Consider the following 21537-nt stretch of genomic DNA (forward strand, 5'->3'; position numbering starts at 1 on the left):
CGCAAATGAGTTAACCTGGATTTGGATCTTCTCTTAACTTACGTTCATTAAATTACTGATAACAAACTATGATGTGTCTAGCGGAGGAATTTAAGTTCTAATAATACTGCGACATCTGTGATATCTGTACACCCTTTCTTGTTTTCCCCAACACCTGGGTTACATGGATAGCTTGGAGAGCCTGACAGCCCAGCAGATGTGATGTAGTGTCCGTGGTGTGCTCACTGATTTCAGTGAAGCATAGGGCCACAGATCTGTTTGCTCTCCTGAGCAACAGTGGTTCATTCGTCTTGTTGGCCAGAGAGTGAACATCCACCAGCTCTTGTAAACAGAGGGCAATTCAAACCCTACTCTGCCTCAGCTCAATGAGCGCTCTTTCTTGCTTCTCCTGTCAGCACCTCCCGTGGGACTCATATAACTGCTACCACTCCAACTACAATCTCTGTAAAACCTTCTAGTTCGGTGAAAAACAGAGTTTGACCAATGAACTTCGTCATGTTTTGATGTGTAGAACCGAAAAACAAAAGCAGTAAACATAGTATAGAGCATAGTACTGAGGCAGCCGTCTGCAGCACTGTGACACAATATGTTCGAGAATTAATGTTTCCTTTCACAGTCCTGATAACTCCACTCTGTCATTCTCCCTCCATCCACCTAGGGTCCTTTGGTGTCCTTCCACTTGACTTTCAGACTGAGTTCACCATGTCAACTGGCAATTAATCATTATCCAGTGCATACTGTATACCAGGGGTTATATTTCACTATTTTGTGTCACCTTATCTGTGAAGGTTCTCAGTCATCCGGGTCATAGCACATCCAGAAAGTGTTAACAAAAGGCAACTGGACTTGTAGAGTTTTTAAGAAGGCATTTCTCCGCTCACCCAAGTGGCTTCTTCAGTTCTAAGAGACTGGTGGGAAGTTGAGCTTTAAATAGGAACATCTGTGTGTGTAGCCCACAGACAGTATAAAGACAGATGAAGGAACTGCACCTCAAAAGTGAAAAAAAAATATATATATTTTTTTTTTCACTTTTGAAGAGGGTTTCTGTTATTTTAGGTAGTTCATATAATGTTGATGCATACTTAAGTGTCACTTTTTAGATATGTTTTGTTAGTAGGTTATTTGATGGTATGGTAACAAGATGTGACAAAATGGCACCTACCATTTGAAACAAGTTCCAACATTTCCTTGTTACTGGTGGAGGTAGAGCAGTTAGTCTTCAGTTGAAACATTTTCTTGTCAGTCTTTGAACTGACCCACCTGACCCACTTAGGTGCTTATCCAAACCTGTGGGTTATGGGTTAACCAGTGCCAAAACTTCTAGATATACTGTATGAATTGGCATGACCGTTGTCGTGCTCATCTGACAGTATTAATAAATCACAGCCATAGCAGAACAATGGACAGATGAAGCAGCTGTGCCACAAGTCATATTTAATTTATGTTGCTTTAGAATTACGGCCATGAAGTTAAGATGTCACATTCTGTTGTATCTGGAGGGACTAAAGCGTGTCATTCTTGCTCTATGTGCTTTGGGGCTGTCTCTATTCTCACCACCTCCCCAAATAAAAATATTAAACTCCCTACTGATATACATTTGGGTCCTTTTCTCACTTTTCCCCCACATAAATATGGCGTTGATAGGCTTCTTGTATACAAAGGGATGCAATCTATAGAATCAGGAGATGAAATAACTTCAATACCAACTTCTGTGCTGTGGCTCTAATTGCCTTTGAAGTCTGGAGGGATTGGCACCTCCTGGACCTTCATAAACATTTAATCCAGATCATATTCGCACACAAAGCTCCATTTAACACCTGTCTATTCTCCAAGCAACCTCAGCCTGTCAATTCTGATCATTTGGAAAGTATGAAGAAGTCTGTGATCAGTGAAGCGCGTGCCTGGGCTGTCTCAGCCCGATCGATGATCCTTCTCCTCTGCTACTGGTTTCCAATTACATTGGTGGTTTTGGCCTTTGTTTGTTGTGGTCTATTTAGTACATGCTGAGATTTTCAATGAGGAGTGAACCTGTTATGATTCAGATGGTGCATTTTCAATCCTTACTGCGACTTTGCTGTTTATTGATCCCATCTGTGCTCCACTGGGAAAATGAAGGTGTTTTACAATGTGAGCGTGAAAATTGAGAAGATTCAGTGGACACCGAGCCGTGTTGTCTGTCTAATTCTGGAAATTAGGCTACTACCATACTTTTGGCTTGTGCATGAACAAAAACGTTAAGTAAAGCTATGTTACTTCATGTGGATGATAACTGAACTAGTTGCAAACACCACTCTGACATATGAAGGTGTAGATAAAAACATGCAAGTAAAAATGTGCTTATCTCAACATTTAGCAGGAACAGAGCAGAATCAGGTATCTGAAATCATTACCTCTTTAGCTCTGTTTTATTCTCCGGTAAAGATACAGGGCTGCAAAATGCCTAGTACGCTCTCCATTGGTTTGTTACCGGCAGCAAGACTATTTACTGTACGCGCAATTTGATCCAGTGTTACCATAAAAATGTTGATTTGTGTAGCTTTAATAAAAGCTAAAAATATTGTGGTTAAAATAATAACCTGTTAGAGTAAGGAAGCAATCACAACCAAAAAAAAGAAAGGAATAGAAAATGGGACGCAAACAGCAAAAAGATTTACCTGTCAGCTCCTCTGTATCAGCATGACCTGACTCTCCCCTACGCCATCTTGTTGCATTTTTACATGATGCTTTATGCACATTTGGTTAGTATTTGTATCTCTCATGGTTTTCTACATTTTTGCGTAAAAATGATTCAAAACATCACACAAATCCTGAAAGTAGACAAAGAGAACCCAATCAAACAAAATGAAACAGAAATAACATGTTTTTATTCAGGAAAATAAGTCAATATTACACATCGTTAGCCTAATAGCATAATTGCCTAAATCATATCTGAACATTTTCAGAAAATAAGAGAAAACACATATTTTAGCATGCACAGGTGTTTGTATTGATGTTGTAACAGCCAGTCAAAAAATTACTTGCAATTATGCTATTAGGCTAACAATATCTGTAACAGGTAAAAGTGAGGGCACCTCTAGGATTATAGGTCCATTTCAAGACCAAGTCCCTTTGTTCAGATATGTTTACAGGGTATCCTCAGGGTCTTGAAAAGTATTAAAATGTGATAATTCAATTTTGGGGAAATTAAGACCCTCAAAAAGTACTAAAAAGTCTTATCACAACTTAATGAGGTATTTTTGAGGTAAATTCTGAGTTTGAGTGTGTGAATTTATTCATTTAATAAAAAACGAAGACGGACAGGTAACATAAAAACGGGACTACTATGGGTGCGTTCGTAAACTGTATAATCCAAAAGGCCACTGTTAGCTGCCGCGAGCAGCTAGTAGTGTTGCGCCACCACAATCCAGTGTTTAACGTTACACCGGATATGGTGTCTGCACACAGTGAAACACCATTTTCAAATGAAAATGCGTCTGAATTTTTAAAGATATTTATTAAAAATTTTATTTGTTGGAGCATTACTGTTAATGTGCAATAAAAATGTGATGAACAAAGAAAGCAGGTAGTTGTTCATTTTAGGAAAGCCTTTTTCCTTCTGTTTGTTTGGCTCTCTTCTTGTATAGATAGAATAATTGTCAGCCCTACTGAAAACACTGTTATATATGCATTAAACTAGTTTTGAGTTCATGTTATACAAGTATTTATACAGGAAATGTGAGTTCAAACTTGCCTTTGATTTATTCTCCCAGCCTATTTGAACTCTATTGAATTCATGATCATGGTCTGTAGTCTTTATCGTAAACTAACACTGTTAAGTTAAAGCTGTCACTGATGTAAATGATTACAATTCAAAGTGTCAGTGAGGTATTAAAAAATATTGAGAAGATCTTGGTTTGATAGAATAGAAGAGAATAGAATAGAATGCCTTTTATTTTCATTTCATCCGCTCCCCTCGCCCTCCATCATCTTGTGAGGGTCTCTGGTCTGGAGTGCTGAATATTTGACCTGTGGATTTCTAAGCTACATCTGCTGCCGTGGCCTCATCAACCAGCCCAGTCTTCATGGTCTGGAGTGCTGTGTATCAGACCTGTGGAGCTCCACAAACTACATCTGTCCCAGTCATCATGGCCTCCTCCAGTTGTCCACTCCTACCTAGATGAACAATTCACCAACCTGCCCATGATTCCTGTTATACTCACAAACTGTCACAGATCATCAGCTGTGTGTTATATTACTAGACCCTACATGTTTCCTCCCGCTTGATGTATGTATCTATGACAAAAGTTTGTTCATCTTGTTTCTCCTGTTCTTCTTTTCCTCTATCTTCTCTGTTTCTATCCAGCTGGCCTTCGGCAGATGGGTCCCTCCATATGAGCTGGGTTCTGCTCAAGGTTTCTTCCTGTTAAAAGGGAGTTTTTCCCTTGCCACCGTCGCCCTCAGGCTTGCTCTGGAGGTTGCAGGCTGGTTTTTGTGAAGCGTCTTGAGACGATTTGTATTGTTATTGGCGCTATATAAATAAAACTGAATTGAACTGAATTGAATTATACAGAGTACAACGAGATGGGAGAAAATCATTGTAATGACATGCAAACAAAGATTTGTCAAAAAGTAACACACATTACTGTCCAAGAGCTCACAAAGGAACCCAGAGTAACCTTTAATCAAATCTCACACATTGGTTAATGGTAATGCTCGTGAATCCACGATCAGGAGAACACTGAACAACCTTTGTGTGCATGGCAAAGTGGAAAGGACGAAGACACTAATCTCCAAGAAGAATATTTTTGTCTGCCTACAGTTTTCTAAACATCATGTATTTAAACAATAATAATAATACAATACTATTGTTGCCCAGACAGGTGTAATACCAATACCATTCTTTCCATTTGCTCCTAGAGTGCAAGAGACAGTTCTCATTTCCAAGATAGTTTGGCTGAACTTCTGGGGAGCAGCTGTACCATCTTCATATATATTTGATGTTCTGTAAAATGTCTTGAGACAATTTGTATTGTCCGGTCATTTGGAGTCTTCAGCCTCCCTGCTCTGCTGCTCTTAAGCAAATTCTTCACTCTTCCTGCTGAATCTGCTAAGCAAAGCTTTCAGTGTTGGTTCTACATGTTCACTGATGGATAACAAAAGCCTGCAGGCTTTGACAAAACAGACATAGGGTAATTGAAGACCAACCAATGAAAATGCACAAATTACCAGTGGGTTGGTGGTCAACATGTGATATGGTCATTAAGAAAACAAAAGTCAATTCTCCACCGGCAGCCTCAGATATGGTCAGTAGATTACAGGTAAATAAGTTTCTTGGCAAACTGCATAAATAGTTATACTTCCAGAGACACTGAAAATTGAATTAAATCCCACTGATTACACAATTCAGATGTAGCAAATTCAAAGTTCTGCACAGACGACATGAAGCAGACTGATCAAACCAAAAAGAAAATAAATTAGAGAATGATATAACTCAATATAATGACAAAACTAAGTTAAGAAGAAAGTAGGCAGTGGTGAACACATACAATTATATTTTCTATCAACTTGGGACACATCATCATTTAATTATTTGAAAACTGTGAATACAAGATGCATTCATGTCAGTGTTTTTATTTATTATATTATGATATATTCATGGTATCTTTAAGTAAAGGAAAAGGAAAAAAAAACATTTAGTGACTCCAACCATTCCACATCTGTTTTGTGGATTTGGATAAGGCTTCCCTGTACCAAAGGAGCGCAGTTTGGTCAGTGTGACCAGTAGGAGCAGTGGTAAGGGTTGGACTGCTCTTTGTCACCAGATCTGTTCATAACTTTCATGAACAGAATTTCTAGGCACAGCCGAATGGTGGAGGGCATTGAGTTCGGTGATCGGAGGATCTGGTCCTCCTTCATTGAACTACAACCTCCAGGTCTTGCTGGGCTGGTTCGTAGGTGAATGTGAAGCAGCTGGAATGAAGATCAGCACCTCCAGGCAGGTCCTGCCTCAAGTGGAGTTCAAGTGTCTCGGGATCCTCCCACGAGTGAAAGTAGGATGGAGTGTGAGATCGTCAACTTTGCCAAAAGGCAAAGCTCTCAATTAATTAGGCGATCTACGTTCCAACCTTCACCTGTGGTCATGAACTCTGGGTAATGACTGAAAGAACGAGATTGTGAACACAAGCAGCAGTGTGGCCGGGCTCAGCCTTAGAGATAGGATTAGGAGCTCCTCCACGTCAAGAGGAGTTAGATGAGGTGATTCAGGCATCTAGTAAGGATGCCCCCCGGACGCCTCCCGTTAGAGGTGTTCTGGGTGTGTCCCACTGGAAGGAGACCTCGAGGCAGACCTGGGACACGATGGAAAGATTATATCTCTCATCTGGCTTGGGAGCAATGATGATTCCTCCTGAGGAGCTGGGGAGATGGCTGTCTGGACTTCCTTACTGCTGCCCCTGCGACCTGGACCTGTATAAGACAGATGGGCAGACAGTATATGTAGTGTTTTCCCTGCAATAAACCACCAGATCAAGCGCGAAGGAGAAGGTGGCAATGATAAACTCCCTTTTAAAAGGGAGAAACCTTGAGGAACTCAGCTCTCATGGAGGTCAGGGACCCATCCACTACAGACAGAAAAGAAGAAAGAGAACAGCAGGAGGACCATACATCTGTCATAAATATTAAAAACTACTGACATGATAATCTTGATGGGAGTCATTCATCTAATTACTCATCCATATATAAAGTGATATATTATTAAAATATTTTATATATAAGGCTGATATTCTGTTTATATGAAACTGATTTGAATAAACTTGTAGTCCAGTACTGTTTTACAGTAAAATTGAGAATGAAATAGTCCTCATAAACCAGAGAAGGAAGTCAGGGTGACACAGTCTTTGACCTGTGTAAATACATCGATCAGGCATAACATTATAACCACCTTTCTAATATTGTGAACTGTATGTTTCCCATGTGCCTCCAACACGTCTCTGACTCATGAGAAAATGAATATGGGCCTTCTGAAGGTGTCCTGTAGTGTCTGGCAACAGAATGCTGAAGAGATTACAAACTAATTGGAGATCATACACATATTTTCTGAAAACGGCAAAAATTAAATTGGCGATGTATAAACTGAGAGATATTATCAATCCTAGGTATTGCTTTAACCTTCGACCCTAGGTATAGGCCTGACCCCAGAGGAATTGGTAGATAACCCGAAAAAAAAAATTATATTGCATTCGCTCTTACTGATTGGAAAGAAGATGATCACCTGATCTTGGCAGAACCCTCACCTCATATAACATGGGAAAAATAACTGCCAAAATACAATAAAAATCTGGTCCGATAAAAAAAAAGATGGTCTGGTCTAGGTGGGTGGTACATGTCTAAGTAACAGCCACACGAATGCCAGGTCCAAATGTTTCCCAGCAGAACACTGCATCATCACAAGATGGTAAGATGGTCAACGTTATTCATTTCTCATGTTAGTGGTCATAATGTTATACCTGATCAGTGTTTACTGCCATCAGACAATAGATTTCACACTTTTCATTTTACAACGTTACAATGTTAAGTTGGTATATACAGTTTATTATACTAAAAGCAGTAGTTTTTTTTCATCTTTATTTGGGAAAATACAGAAATTGAAAGGACACTGTCAGCACCCCCAGATAATAAAAGGTCTCCAGAGGAAAGCGATGTGAATGCAAAAATGTTGCCAAAAGATGACGACCAGTCATCCATATAACTCTGAACTTGACACAGCACTGCACCAATACACCAGCCACCTCACTTCCTCCCATCCAGGACATTGCACAAAAACAATGTTTCACCAAAGACCATACACACTACCACCATAGTCTGTTATGGTGTCTAGGAAAGTTTTCTGCATTTGGAGCAGAACAACAGCTTTATAAGCAACAAGCCCTCCGGCTGCTTGGTTATGTGTACTGCTGGTGCATAGTTTGATCAACAATTTAAAAAAAGTTTCTAAAGTCTCTAAATCTATGTGTGAACTAGATAAAATGAAGACATTAAGTTATCTTATACTTCAAACAAGAAGTTTAGATCTAAACATACATGACAAAAAGATAAAACGAGCTCTATTGTGTACTGCACCTGTCAAGTTTGACTTACTATTCTAATGACGGTTAAATATAAATAAGTTAAAGAAGATCAGCGTTCAGCAGAATGATTTTGAGCATGAAATGTAATCTAACCGCATGTTTACCACGGCGGTGGATGAGCAACTCGACAAGTTTCAGAGCAGAGGAGAGCAGCCTGTCCATGCTAGAGTGTAGCAGTGTCAGCTGCAGATTGATGACCTGATTTGCCTGATGGATGGAGCTTCAGCGTGCAGCGATCAGCCTTTCTGTCAGTGTCTCAGCAGTAACATGTGATGCCACAGAGGAACTCCACTCCTCTGCTCACAGATAGTACCGTACCGTTTCATCCATATGAAAACATTCCATGTTTGTTCAGTCAAAAGATAAGGTGAACAGAAAGGTAAACAAATACAGAAAAATCCAGATTAATTGTTGATGAGACATTATTTCAAAAATGACTATGTTAGTGTTACGACCCGACAGGGCAGAAAATGTCTAGGGGAACACAAGGAGGTAACAATTGAGGTAAAAGGAGAAAACAAACCAAAGAAGCCAACCAAGGACCGTCTGCAATCGCAGGGATTTATTTACAATATACAATAAACCAAGAAGAAGCCTTTTCAGACACCACAATGCCGGCCAGAAACAAACACGCTGCACACGCTGGCTGCAGGATCACTCCTCTAATGACGCACACAGGTAGGAGCTTTATAGAATACAGCTGGCAATCAGCTAATCAGCTGATTGAGGTGGAGGGGGGGAAGGCGGTACCTGAAACGAAAGAACAAAAAGACAAGGCCACACACACACTGGCCCGTAACAGTTAGATTAAAAGTTACTTTATTAGTTAGATTTAGCAGCTGCCATCTCCCTTAGCCTCTGATGGGGTCAAAATCGATTCTAAATCTCATTCTGTATCACAATATGACAATACCTACCTTTACCTAACATTAATATGAGCCCACAAACACAAGAGTGTTCGCAAAGTTCAGTAAGTCGAAGATGTTTTACCCCATCTCTTACATGTACCCACAGCTGTTCTTTTCAGTGTACATATGGCAATGTGAGTATTTTGTTGTGACAATATACGTATATAAACATTAAATAGGTAGTGTATGTCACTACTGTACGTAAACACAACATCCAGCTGAGTAGGCTAGAAAGTGAATGGAGAGAGAGGGAAGAGTTAACAAGTGCGATGCAATGTTGCAGAAAAAGAACAGGTTATATTCTAATTGTTGGCAGCAGTTGCGTTCTAAAGCTCAAACTCAAAACACAACCACGTCTCTGCACAAGCTGTTATTGGAGTTGTTATTGTAGGATATAAACTTCCAGCCCAAATGTTTCTGCCCAGAAACATCTGAAACACAACAACAAAAAAAGAAAGATAAAATAAGAATAAGAAAAAAAAATAAGAAAGTACAGGCGCAGGGCAAGTTTCCTTTAGATATACAGTTGTCATGCATGTCTATTGGGTCATAAACACCTTGGATTATCTGCATAGCTTTGACTGAAATGTCAAGTGTGATCACTGATGACCAACTATTGCTTACAATTCTTACCGTGAAACACTGTGACACTGTCTACTTGCGTTTAGTCTTCATTCCCGTTTAACGTTTACATTAATCTGAATCTTCTAGATCAGGACTTCCTCTTCATTGGATACTTTCAGCTCAGCTTATTATTTCTTTATGTGCTTGAACAACAATTTTCAACACTGACAATTTTTCATTCACTTAACATGTACGCCTTAAAATGCTCTGGGACTTGCTCCAGCCCTTCAATTTCACATTTCAGTCTTTCAATTTTTATTAACGTTTCTGTTCTCTTCAACAAATATTCCTAATGGAAAGTCTTTGAACAAATTTTGTCCCAGTAATTGCAGTGGTTGAGTGGTTCAATCCACTCCTTCTCTGGGGATCATGCACACGAAAACATACTGCTCACCTGGTTCAGACCTAAAATATTACTGAAAGACATTCAAACCTGTCAGGGGTGTTAATGTTTACAGTGTAATGAAAATCAGGCATCTGTGGTGACTGTCACTGCACTTATTCTGATATAAAGTGCTGGTTAGCTGGTTGGCTAAAAAAAAACTTTTTTTTCAGGAGTATCATTGTAACTGCTTTAGTTAGTTACACACAGTGGTAAATTTATGTTACACAGTATACTATCTGTTAAATTGTGCATGTAATTTTCTGTATGTCACTTGAGCTGTCATTTATAGGGATCGTTACTTTAGACTGTATATTAGTATTTCCACCCTAGTGCAGGATTGAGCGGTACGGAAGATGAGATGAGATGAGATTAGTATTTCCAGCAGATATATACAAAAAGAAACAAGAGAAATAAAAAATGTACAATAAACAATAAACTCTTAACAGATTATATTAGAAATATTGCACAGTGGGTGGGTGACTACCACTCCTTCCCTTCTGTCCTCTGTGGCCTATGTCCTCCTCCCCCCGAGGGAGGAGTTGTAGAGCCTGATAGCATGAGGGACAGAGGAGTTCCCGAGTCTGTTAGTCCTGCACTTGGGAAGCAGCAATCTCTCACTGAACAGGCTCCTCTGGTTGCTGAGGGGTGGCTGGTATTGTCCATAATGTCCAGCATTTAGTCCAGTGTCATCATTTCTGCCACCATCACCACCTCAGTTTATCCAGTTTGTTTGTGTCCTTCTTGGATGTGCTGCTTTGAACTTTGTCTTGCACTGTGTACATCTATCCATCATCTATAAACACCCATTCTCTGGAGGGTTGTAAGAGACTGGAGCCTAGCCCTGCTGTAATTTGGCATGAGGCAGGGTGCATCCTGGACATTTAAACATATTACCATAGGCAGACACTGTCTCTACATTTAAGGTCAGGCTTAAGACTTTCCTTTTTGACAAAGCTTATAGTTAGGACTGGACTTAACCATCCCTTAGTTATGCTGCTATAGGCCTAGGCTGCTGGGAGACGATGCACTGAGGACATGTCCTCTACTCTCTTTTCTCTGGCACCAAGCTCACGTCCTCTAATCTCTTATCATTTATTTTCTATTACTAACTGCTGTGTCTCCCTCCCCTCCCCCTCCATCTTCTTGTTAGGGTCTCTGGTCTGGAGTGCTGTACACCTGTGGTGCTCCATAAACTACATCTGCCCCAGTCTTCATGTCCTCCTCCAGTTATCCACTCCTACCTAGATGAACAATTGACCAACCTCCCCATGATTCCTGTTATACTCACAAACTGTCACATAAGATCAATTATCAGCTATATGTTGTATTATTAGATCCTACGTGTTTCCTTCAGCTTGATGTATGTATCTATGACAGAAGTTGGTTTATCTTGTTTCTCCTGCTCTTCTTTTCTCTCTATCTTCTCAGTTTCTACCCGGCTGGCCTTTGGCAGATGACTCCCTCCATATGAGCTGGGTTCTGCTCAAGGTTTCTTCTTGTTCAAAGGGAGTTTTTCCCTTGCCATCATTACCCTAAGGCTTGCTCTGGAGGTTTCAGGCCGGTTTTTGTAAAGCGTCTTGAGACAATTTGTATTGTTATTGACGCTATATAAATAAAATTGAATTTAATTGAATTGAACCCGCAAGTCCACCACAGGGTACAACAGTAAGACATTTGCAGTGCATTGCACCTATGTCAAATTATGAATCACACATGCATGTCTTTGGACTGTGGGGAAGAAGATGCAGCACAGGGAGAATTCCCACAGGGACGGTGGTCACTACCTGTGGTTCACTCTGGCACTTCTGATGGGCCACATGTTTGACACCTGTGGATTAGTAGTTCCATCCCTGGAACATGCCGAAGTGTCACTGAGCGAGACAATAAAACTCCTAGTTGGTCCCAGTACATGGCACTGGTGAATAAATGTGTGTGTCACTTGTGTCACTGTCTGCATCTGTTGGTTGCCTGGTGAAGACTCCAGTGGAAATAACCTCTTTATTTCCAACTCCCTGCCAGGAAGATCACTGAATGTCCTCATGAAAGAGGTCAGGACATCAAGCTGTTCATTGTGATGAAGTAGGACATGCACCAGCTTCAATTTTTAGATTTGGCACAAAGGTGACAGTGGGAAGCTGGTTCTAATTCAGCCAAAACTGATTGGGGAAGTTATGATGTTATGGCTACATTTATTAATAGTGTAAAATGGTGGCATGATTGAGTTCTAGGCAATGGCATTTAGGACATGTATTTCATTTGATTATGTTACTTAAGTATATTTAGTCTGATGTATTATATTAGTCTTATTATTATTTATCACTGATTACTGCTATGGAAACAATAGTTTAACAGTGATGGCATCGCCTGTATCCCTGGGAAACCAGTGTCAGTTTGACCAATGAAATGAAGCAAGTATGCACGGTTCATATTTATATACAGTCTGTGCTCTCATATAGAGTATCCCCTACAGCCTATCTGGATCATAAATGGATATGTAAAGTAATGTATTGTGACCACAGTTATCATTTTTGTTTAGCAACAGACATATTTTTAACAATCATTTTTGACAATCATTTAGGATAGTTTCACTCATCCAAGTAGCTGTAGTTGGAGGAAATGGTTTCCATCAACTACATGTAAGCATCCGGATATTAACAGGCCCTAGTCATGCAAATTTCTGAACACAAACACCAATCATTTAGAAATGATGGAGCCACTTGGATGAGTGGCAAAACTTCTTTAGGAAACTTGGCAAGTCCAGTTGTCCTAGGTTCAATATGTTTTTTTGGATATTCTTAAAAGTTTATTATGCACAAAAAGTAAAAGATTTGCACTTAAACTTTCAATAACTGACAGACAGTTAATATGATTTGTGCAAGACAAATAAATGAGCTCAGGCATGAGTTACATGTAAGTGTGTCCGTGTGTCTACTGCTGCCAGGCCGGAGTTCCCCTCTTTTGAAAGGAGATTTAATGGCACTACACACTTATTTGGTTTGTGCTTTAAATAACAGTGAAGGTAGTCATGTTTTGATTGAGTTGCTGGGTGGGTCGATAGAGAATCTTTACCTGTCCCTGTTCAGTGACATCTGCTGACATAGGTTTGATGTCATTCCGTAAACAATACCATATGTATGTGCATATTAATGGAAAATAGGTAACTGTGACAGTCTTTAAATGAAAGAATGAGTTCAGTGATTAGGACGATCAGTTATAGTGAAATTACAGAAAGGAAGAGCTGCCTGTTGTGCAACATGTCACGGTCCATGGTGATAATGCAGGTCTGTGCAAAGTTGCTGCTCCATAGGGTTTGTGATCAATACACTCACACAAGAATTTAGCAGTTGTTCTGAGGTTGGTTGAGGTATGGTTTTGGACGTGAATAATGTTGGTGTTATACAAATCCCACCATACAGACATTACATACATCCACTTACACAGATGCCAGGCAGCAGATAGGTGGCAATGGGAAATAACCAACCAATAACCAATAAAATTTAAAAACTTTATTTAAGAATAAAAATGACATCTTCATAAGACACTCCCAATGTTCCTAAAGTCTTCTTAGCTGGTTAACTTGACAGCTATGCTTGGGCATGTTGGCCCAAGGATTTCCTGCTGGTTCAGGGTGTCAATGCATCACCTCATTCTTTAGAGTCAATGGTCAAAAGTGGACCCTGAAACAAAAAAATGACATCATGATTGTTCAAACTGCAGAACAATCCCTTTTCTGTCATCTATTCAATGAGAAGGTGTGTCCAAACCTTTGACTAGTAGTGTAGTGTACTGTACATTACAGTTAATCTGTTGGGCTGATTATGTGTTTGGAGACTCACTTAACGTGCATTACTGTGATTTCTGTGATGATATTTGAAATTGCCCTCTGGAGTACCTTTGACTGGAGTCAGCAGAAAAGTTTATTGCTTACTCCTAACTGCTTTAACTTTCCAATTTTATTCAACTATGGTGCCCATGGTAACAGCACTCGATTTATTTATTTATTTTTTTTATACATCACATCCTGTAATGAATATGTAGAATGTTTATGCCAGAAGCAAAGTAAGGACATTTTCATTTTCTCCAGTGGAATGTTCTTAATTTAAAGCTGCCTGAGTTTCAGACAGTCCCCATGGGGTGCTTCAGGGATCTTTAAATTAAAAACATCCACCTGTGTGGATATTTGTTTCAGAAATAAAGTTACTCACAAGTAACGCCTTCTGCACATAATTAAGTAGAAAAAGTTAATCATCAAAAGACGTAGTTATTGTTATTAAATCAAAGGAGTTAATTATGTGGATATGATCTCAGATATTTTGGGCATTTTCATGTAAATAAGATTCTGTGCATTCTGTCAGCTTCCGTCATGTTTAATTTTAGTATCATTTTTTCATGATGATATAGCATTCAAAAGCAATTGGACACCTGCTACTAACATTTCAACATTCATGTACAAATAGGTCACATAGCCGAGTAATAGCTTCCATTTACAGTACATTGAAGTGGAGTTGTCAGCGTTTTACCAAATTAGTAGTTGTGATCATTCTTAAAAAAAAGAAAAGAAAAAAAAAAGAAAATACAGTAATTAAATCTTGTATCTCTCAATAATAGTTGCTGCACATTTTGGTTTGGATTGTTAAGTGTTAGAACACTTACAATCACAACTGTCATGCACCGGTTATATAGCAGCTTTAGAAACATCTGGAAGGTCTGATTTATATTTACAGAATGTTTTTACCCTTTAGATCTCTTTGGGCTATGTCACATGGGTTTGTTTTGCTTTTAGTTTTCAAATAACAGACTTTCGGGCGCAGACAGTACGAGAGTGAACTACGTTAGTGATGAGAATGAGCTTGAACATTTATATGCGATTAATGATTTTCAACTAATCACAAGTTACCTATTGGGAAAATGTTAAGTTAAAAACATTTAGTTGCATCACCAGATATGTAACTCTCAAAAGAAACAACAAGTATGATATTGCCATGGACAAAAGATTTTGATACTGAATAAATCTTAAAATTTTTCTCTTCATTCCTCTTCTTTTTACGATTGTATTGCAAACTAATCTTTACACATTGGCTTACATAATAACAATAATGACAATGCATCAGTTTTATAAAGCGCTTTATCATAGACACTCAAAGACACTAGCTCACACAGCCACACCCTGGTGGTGGTAAACTACCTCAGTAGTCACTTCTTCGAAATGTTCAAATTATCTTGTAGTATATTATCTTCTTGTCTTTCTTTTCTGTCCCTTTCCTGTGCTTGGGGGTTGTGAAGTATGTATAAAGTTAAAGGTTAAAGGTCAAAAGGTCATTTACCAGATGCCAGTTCGTAAAACGAACCAGGACATACAACCTAAAGCTTTGTTTGTGTATGGGGGTTCTCGGGGATGACCATCCTATATAAGGTGACTGTGGGAGCTGAATGGCAGAGGGGATTCGACGATTGGCCAGAGGCTCTCTCAGATTCGGCAAGAGTTTGACATTGTTCTTTCTTGTAAATAAACCTTTTTAAATGCAAGATAAGACTTGTCAGCGGTGATCACTTCTTTCTTCAGCACATCAATATACAACAATTTTGGCGTCACGAACTTGGACGTGTTTGTGGCCTCTCAGCATCTGCTTTCAGTCCTGAGGAGCTGACTCCCGCATCAGCCAACTTATATACAGGGTGAGTTTTTCACAATATTGTGCGCTGGTTTGCTCGTGGGGACTGTGCAGTGTTGCTGTGGGGACACACCGTTTAAGGCTCTTTGTGGGGTGGTTGTTGTGCTGCTGTTGGAAGTTATTCGTCGTTCTAAATTTCTAAATTTGAGGTTTCTTTGCGTTGCTGGCAACGCAAAAGGGGGGAAAGGATGATATAGATTTAAAAGGAAATAAGAAGATAAGAAAAAGAGAAGTTAGGATTAAGGAATGAAGGGAAATAAGAGTAGGCCTACAAATAGAGAAAAAGTGAAGAAGAGAATAGAAAAGGAATAGAAGAAATAAGAGTAGAAAAGCCTAATTAGTAACATGAGGCGCTGAACTCACATCGTGCAAAGTTAAGTGGAGGGGCCCTTTACCGCTGTAACTAGTAAGACACATGGTCTTTGGTAGCAGTGTGAAAATTGGCTTTATTGGCTTTAAAGGAATTGGCTTAAAGTAAAAATAGGATAAAAAAGAGAGAGAGAACTCCTGGGCCCAGGGGGAATTTGGAACATTTTGATTTTTGTTTAAAAAAGAGGTAAATTTAGAGGAAAATAGGAAAAGAGGATATAAGAGTTAAAAGGGAATATAGAAAAAGGGGTTCTATAGCTTGAGGTTACTAGGGCAGGTTTGGACCGCTAGAAAGAATCGCCTAAAAAAGAAAAGAGAAGAAAATAGGAATAGTTAATAGAGAAAGGGAAAATAGTAGTTAAAAGAAAAGAAGTTAGTTAGAAGTTAGAGAGAAGTTAGAGGCCTAGTTATTTGGAAGAGAAATGTGTGATCACTTTAAATTTGTGTGTTCTGTATGTGTTGTCTGTGGATCCTTGTTGTTTGTGTGGCAACCGGTTTTATGAAGTAATATGTTAGATTTATGTTGAATAAAATGAATAAAATTAGGAAATAGGAGATTAAGGCGATAAAAATAATAATATCCTTACATATTCAGTATTTGCTAAAATACTATGAGCCTTTTTTAAGGACATTTGATAAACATATGAGCCTGTAAAGGACGTTTGATAAATATAGTATGAGCCTTTTGTGGGGACTTTTTTGGTTAAAATACTATGAGCCTCTGCTTGGAGGACTTTGGAAACTGTTAAAATATATGAGCCCCAGAAAAAGGACTTTATATTTAAAGAAATAATAAAGGAAAGTGTTGGCAGGAATGTGTTAGTCACATTGAAGAGTGTATTGTACTTAGTGGTTTTCTACAATGTTAAAGTGTTTGTCTGTTGTCTCTTTTTATGGGGTGAGAGTTCAAGAAGGAAGTAAAAGGACAAGGGGGGTGTCTGGAGGCAGAGGAGAGAACAGCTGGTCTACCTCACAGGAAACCTGAGACTTGCAGGCGACAGCACACGCATCTGAACCCAGCAATAAGGCCAGTGTGATTTTATCCACAGACTCTTTCTAACCTACCTGCTTTTTGACCTCTATGCATTTGTTAATGGTTGATATTGATGATACATATATTGTTTGATTGGTAATCAGATTTGGGACAACCACAGTATATTCATTTGTTTGCACATAGCATGTATGTTGCAGTTTGAGGCTTGGCAATGACTGACCATTCAGAAAACAGAGTTTAATTTCTGCTGAGTTGGGGAAGCTGTACCTTGCAATTTGATCAGTTGTTTGTATATGATTGATATTGTGTGTGGACCTGGCGTTGTTTGCTCTTACATCTGTAGGGTTGTTTTTGCATCCTCTGAAGTTGGCAAATTGATTCATTTGTTTGTTGATTGTGATAAAAAGGGGGAATATAGGTAGTAATAATAATAGTGTATCAATTAAAATAAACATAATAATAGGATAATAGAATAGAGTTAAGGTTATTTTTAATTAGGTTGAATTTGATTATAGATAAAAAGGGGGTGTTACTATTATATCAAAAATGGATAACTCAAAAGTAACTACGCCTGTTGAGGTAGTTCAGAAGAATAACCCTTTAATTAAAGGTATTGCAAAGATGTCACAGAAATGGTGTAAGCGTTGGCCTGAAATTGAGCAACCATGGCCAGTGATGGGAACCTTTAATCCAGAAGTAATAAAAACAATACAGGTGCTTGTGACCACATATAAGGCAGACGAAAAGAAAGGAAGAAAAGGTGAAAGATGTAAACAGAAGAAACAAACGGAGCTTGGCATTCTCCAGTTGTTTGAGAAGGAGGGACAGAAATGGAAGGAGATGAAGAAAGACTGTGAAGAGAAGACGGTAGATGAAATGAAAAAGAATGTGAAGAAAACAGAGAAGTTAATGGCAGAGATTGATGCACCCTTTTCACATGTAGTTCCAGTACAGACCTCCGCCGTATAAGAAGGAGATGGAGCTCCGGGAAGTTTATCCTCAGCTTCCGGTAATTAGTCAAGAGGGCAATTACCACATTAAGAATGAGGCTGAGCCGGTTATAGAAGTGGGGAAAGCAGAGACAACTATTTTGATGTATCCAAGTACAAAAAGTAAAAAGAAAACGACACGTTTGGAGACCGGAGGACGATTGAGAATTAAAAGGATGGATTTTGGAGAAGTGGAGTATCAGAGTGATGAAGAAGAAGCCAGGGGAGGATATGATCCAGCAGTCAGACGACTACTGGCCAGAGCGGAAAGAAGAGGAGGTACAACAGGAAGAAGAATGGAACTGAGAGATGAAAGTGAAGTTGAAGGTGAAAGTGGAAGTGAAAATGAGATTGAAAATGAGGACAGTGATGAAGAAAGCGAGAGTCCTTCTCTTGCTAAGCGAAAAACTGCTTATAGAGAAGAAGAAAGACGACAGATTTTAAGAGAAGTTGAAGAGAATATAGATCGATGCTGTAGATGTCTGGACAAATGCACTACACCAAAAGGAAGGAAGGCATTAGAAGACCAATTACAAGAACTGCAGATTCAGAAGAAAGAGTTGCGGAAAACAGGTTCCCAAAAACTGGACAAGGAATATGAACTGCGTTCAAGGGAAAAGAAGAAGCCTGGTAAGATGTGTCCAGTTGTCATAAGAGGTCAGAATTTGGAGTATAAACCTTGGCAGAGTACTGACATGTCAGATATACTTGAGAAGTTACCTACTCTTCAAGATGGAGCACACCCTTGGATCTCAAAGTTGGAAGAGATCATGGTGGGGACGCAGGCTGCAGTAGGAGACATTAAGAGATTTCTGGCTAATATACTTGGGGTTCCAGCCATGGGGGAGATTTTGCAGAGAGCTGGATTAAACCGTTATGTGGAAACTGCTGTAAATGATTCAGAGCTGTTTGCAGCAAATAGAGGTCGAGTATGGAGAGCATTGAAAGATACATTTCCGACAAATATACACCCCGACAACATTCTCATTGAGCCACTGGGACAGGAAGAAAATCCGAGAGCCTATGTGTCAAGAGCCTATCAGGTGTGGAGAAATGTCACAGGAAATGATCCAGAGGAGAGCCAAATGGAGCAATCAATTTTGCGAGCCAAGATACAGAAGGGGCTACCTCTACCAGTGCGGAGCAAATTGGCAGAAGTGGTTGGTCCTGGAAATATGGCGAAGGGTGTATATACAGACCATGTAGCACATCAAGTGGACCTGTATAGAAAGAAGGAGTATGATCAGAAGGAACAAGATCAAGAAACTCTTCGGAAACTCAATCAAATACAATTGGTGGATAACAAGAAGAAGGAGAAGAAGCAGGCTTTAGTTTTACAGAGCCAGCCTGAACAAAATCAGCCGCCACCACAATTGCAGCCAAACCAGGTTCAGTTTCAATCACCTCAACCGTCCCCAGTGGTCCCTGTTGTTTATAACACACAACCAACTTTTGGCCAGCTGCAAATATGGAGAGGAAGAGGTCGAGGAACCTTTGGAAGAGGAAGAGGAAACTTTAATTTCCAACAGTTCTCAGAAGTGTGTTATAAGTTAGGACACTTTGCTCGTGAGTGTGATAGACCAGGAGGAAATTTCAGAGGAAACTTCAGGGGAAATGCAAGAGGAGGATTCAGAGGTCAGCAATTGATAATCCGGGGACCGGCGAACCCTTATAGGGGTCCAGAGCAAGGATTTTAGGGGTGCCTGGAAAATTCGAAAGGGGGGTGTCAGCTGGTAGTGTCAGGGCCGGAACAAGATCCAACAATAATGGTGAAAGTAAATAATAGACCATTAGAAGTGATGGTAGATAGCGGAGCGGCTTTCACCTGTATTCGGCCTGAAGATGCTATACACCTCCCTATGTCTGGTCAATTCATACGGACGATCGGGTTTGAGGGAGTGAAACAGTTGGTACCTCTTACAAAACCAATTGAGCTCTGTTACAAAAATCAAAAGACTACAATACCTATATTGGTTTCAGAACACATATCTATTGCACTGTTAGGAAGAGATGCTTTATGCAGATTGAAGTGTGTTATAAAGTGTACACCCGACGGCTGTTTGGTGGAGATGCCATCTGATACTGCTTACCAACTATTGATGACAACAGATGTTGAGGCCTCTTCAGTATGCTGGATTGGAGATCTTAGTGCAGAGTTTTTGGAACCTGTTAAATTGTGGGAGAAGTTCATTGTAGCAAATATGCCTGATGCAAAACTTCCAGACTATTTGCTTCATTGTACGCTCAAGTATTTTAAGGACGCTGCCCAGTCAAATTGTGAGGAGTGGATAAGTCATCAACCAAAAGAAGTTGAACTCACCTCGTCTTGTATAATTTTGGGACCACAAGGAGCAGCAATGATGGTTGATATGAATGAATATGTGAGCGAAGAATATAAAATCAAAGAGAGTGTACCACATGTGACTTTGATGGTGTCTGAAGAATATGAACAGAAAGATATAGGAGAAATGATGGCGGAAGCAGTAAAAGCTGTTTTTGCACCAGTAGAGGGGAATTCTGCCATCTGGAAGAGTGAGGATCAGCGGTTTCTCAAGATTATGATATCTGCTCAAGGACATGGGTGACCACAAGTTGTCCAAATGACACATGAAACGATATGTGGGGTTGAAATGGACGCAGACGTTTTGAGGAGAGAAATGTTACAGCAAGTACCTGAATGTTTGTGGTCTCGATACAGTACTGATATTGGTCTTGTTAAATCAGCTCAACCAGTGAAAGTGGTACTTAGACCTGGAGCCAGACCTCCTTGGAAGAATCAGTATCCACTGAAAGAAGAGGCAGTTCAAGGGATTGAACCACAGCTTGAAGGACTTCTGAGAGCAGATGTGCTGAAGATAACTCAAAATCCTATAAGCAATACGCCATTGTTGCCTTTACAGAAACCAGATGATTCTTACCGTATGGTTCATGATTTAAGATTTGTGAATGAAGTAGTCGCCGATTTTCCAGCAGAAGTGCCAGATCCGCATATTTTGTTAGCTCAAATTCCCCCAAATGCTACACATTTTACAGTATTGGATTTATGTGGTGCATTTTTCAGTGTTCCATTGAGCGTAGAAAGTCAGGGTTTGTTTGGGTTCACATACAAGGGACAGTTTTATGTGTACAAAAGGTTGCCACAGGGATTTAAACATAGTCCTCATATTTTCAATAAAGTATTGAAAGATGATTTGGCAGGACTAGATCAAAAATTAAAAAGTACAGTGGTTCAATATGTAGATGACATTATTATTTGTTCACCAGATAAGAAACATGTCATGAAGACTCAATTAAGCTGATGCAGATTTTGGCAGAAAATGGTCACAAGGTCTCACAGAAGAAGTTGCAATATTGTCAGGAGAAGGTAGTTTATTTGGGTCAAACAATATCACAGGGCCACAGAAGTATTTCTGACAGTCATTTAGAGGCTATTCGAAAGGCTCCAAAGCCCCGAACAGTCAGGGAGATGATGACATTCCTCGGTATCACTG

The 21537-nt window shown here is 39.6% G+C and overlaps 1 protein-coding gene across 1 annotated transcript; it reads left to right on the forward strand.

The window, feature by feature from the left end:
• The first annotated feature begins 17809 nt into the window (after positions 1-17809).
• Positions 17810-21324, forward strand: LOC124999740. Its single transcript, XM_047574740.1, has 2 exons — positions 17810-19303; positions 19634-21324. The coding sequence occupies exons 1-2, from the start codon at positions 18034-18036 to the stop codon at positions 19741-19743; spliced, it is 1380 nt and encodes a 459-aa protein (XP_047430696.1). The 5' UTR covers positions 17810-18033; the 3' UTR covers positions 19744-21324.
• Positions 21325-21537: the final 213 nt, after the last annotated feature.

The sequence above is a fragment of the Mugil cephalus genome, chromosome 22, assembly GCF_022458985.1.
Source record: "Mugil cephalus isolate CIBA_MC_2020 chromosome 22, CIBA_Mcephalus_1.1, whole genome shotgun sequence".
In the NCBI taxonomy this organism is placed as follows: Eukaryota; Metazoa; Chordata; class Actinopteri; order Mugiliformes; family Mugilidae; genus Mugil; species Mugil cephalus.

Coding starts and splice junctions, on each gene's coding strand:
- LOC124999740 (XM_047574740.1), top strand. CDS start 18,034: ATGGAGCTCCGGGAAGTTTATCCTCAGCTTCCGGTAATTAGTCAAGAG. Junction 19,304..19,633: donor GTATGATCAGAAGGAACAAG/ATCAAGAAACTC, acceptor ATAGACCAGGAG/GAAATTTCAGAGGAAACTTC.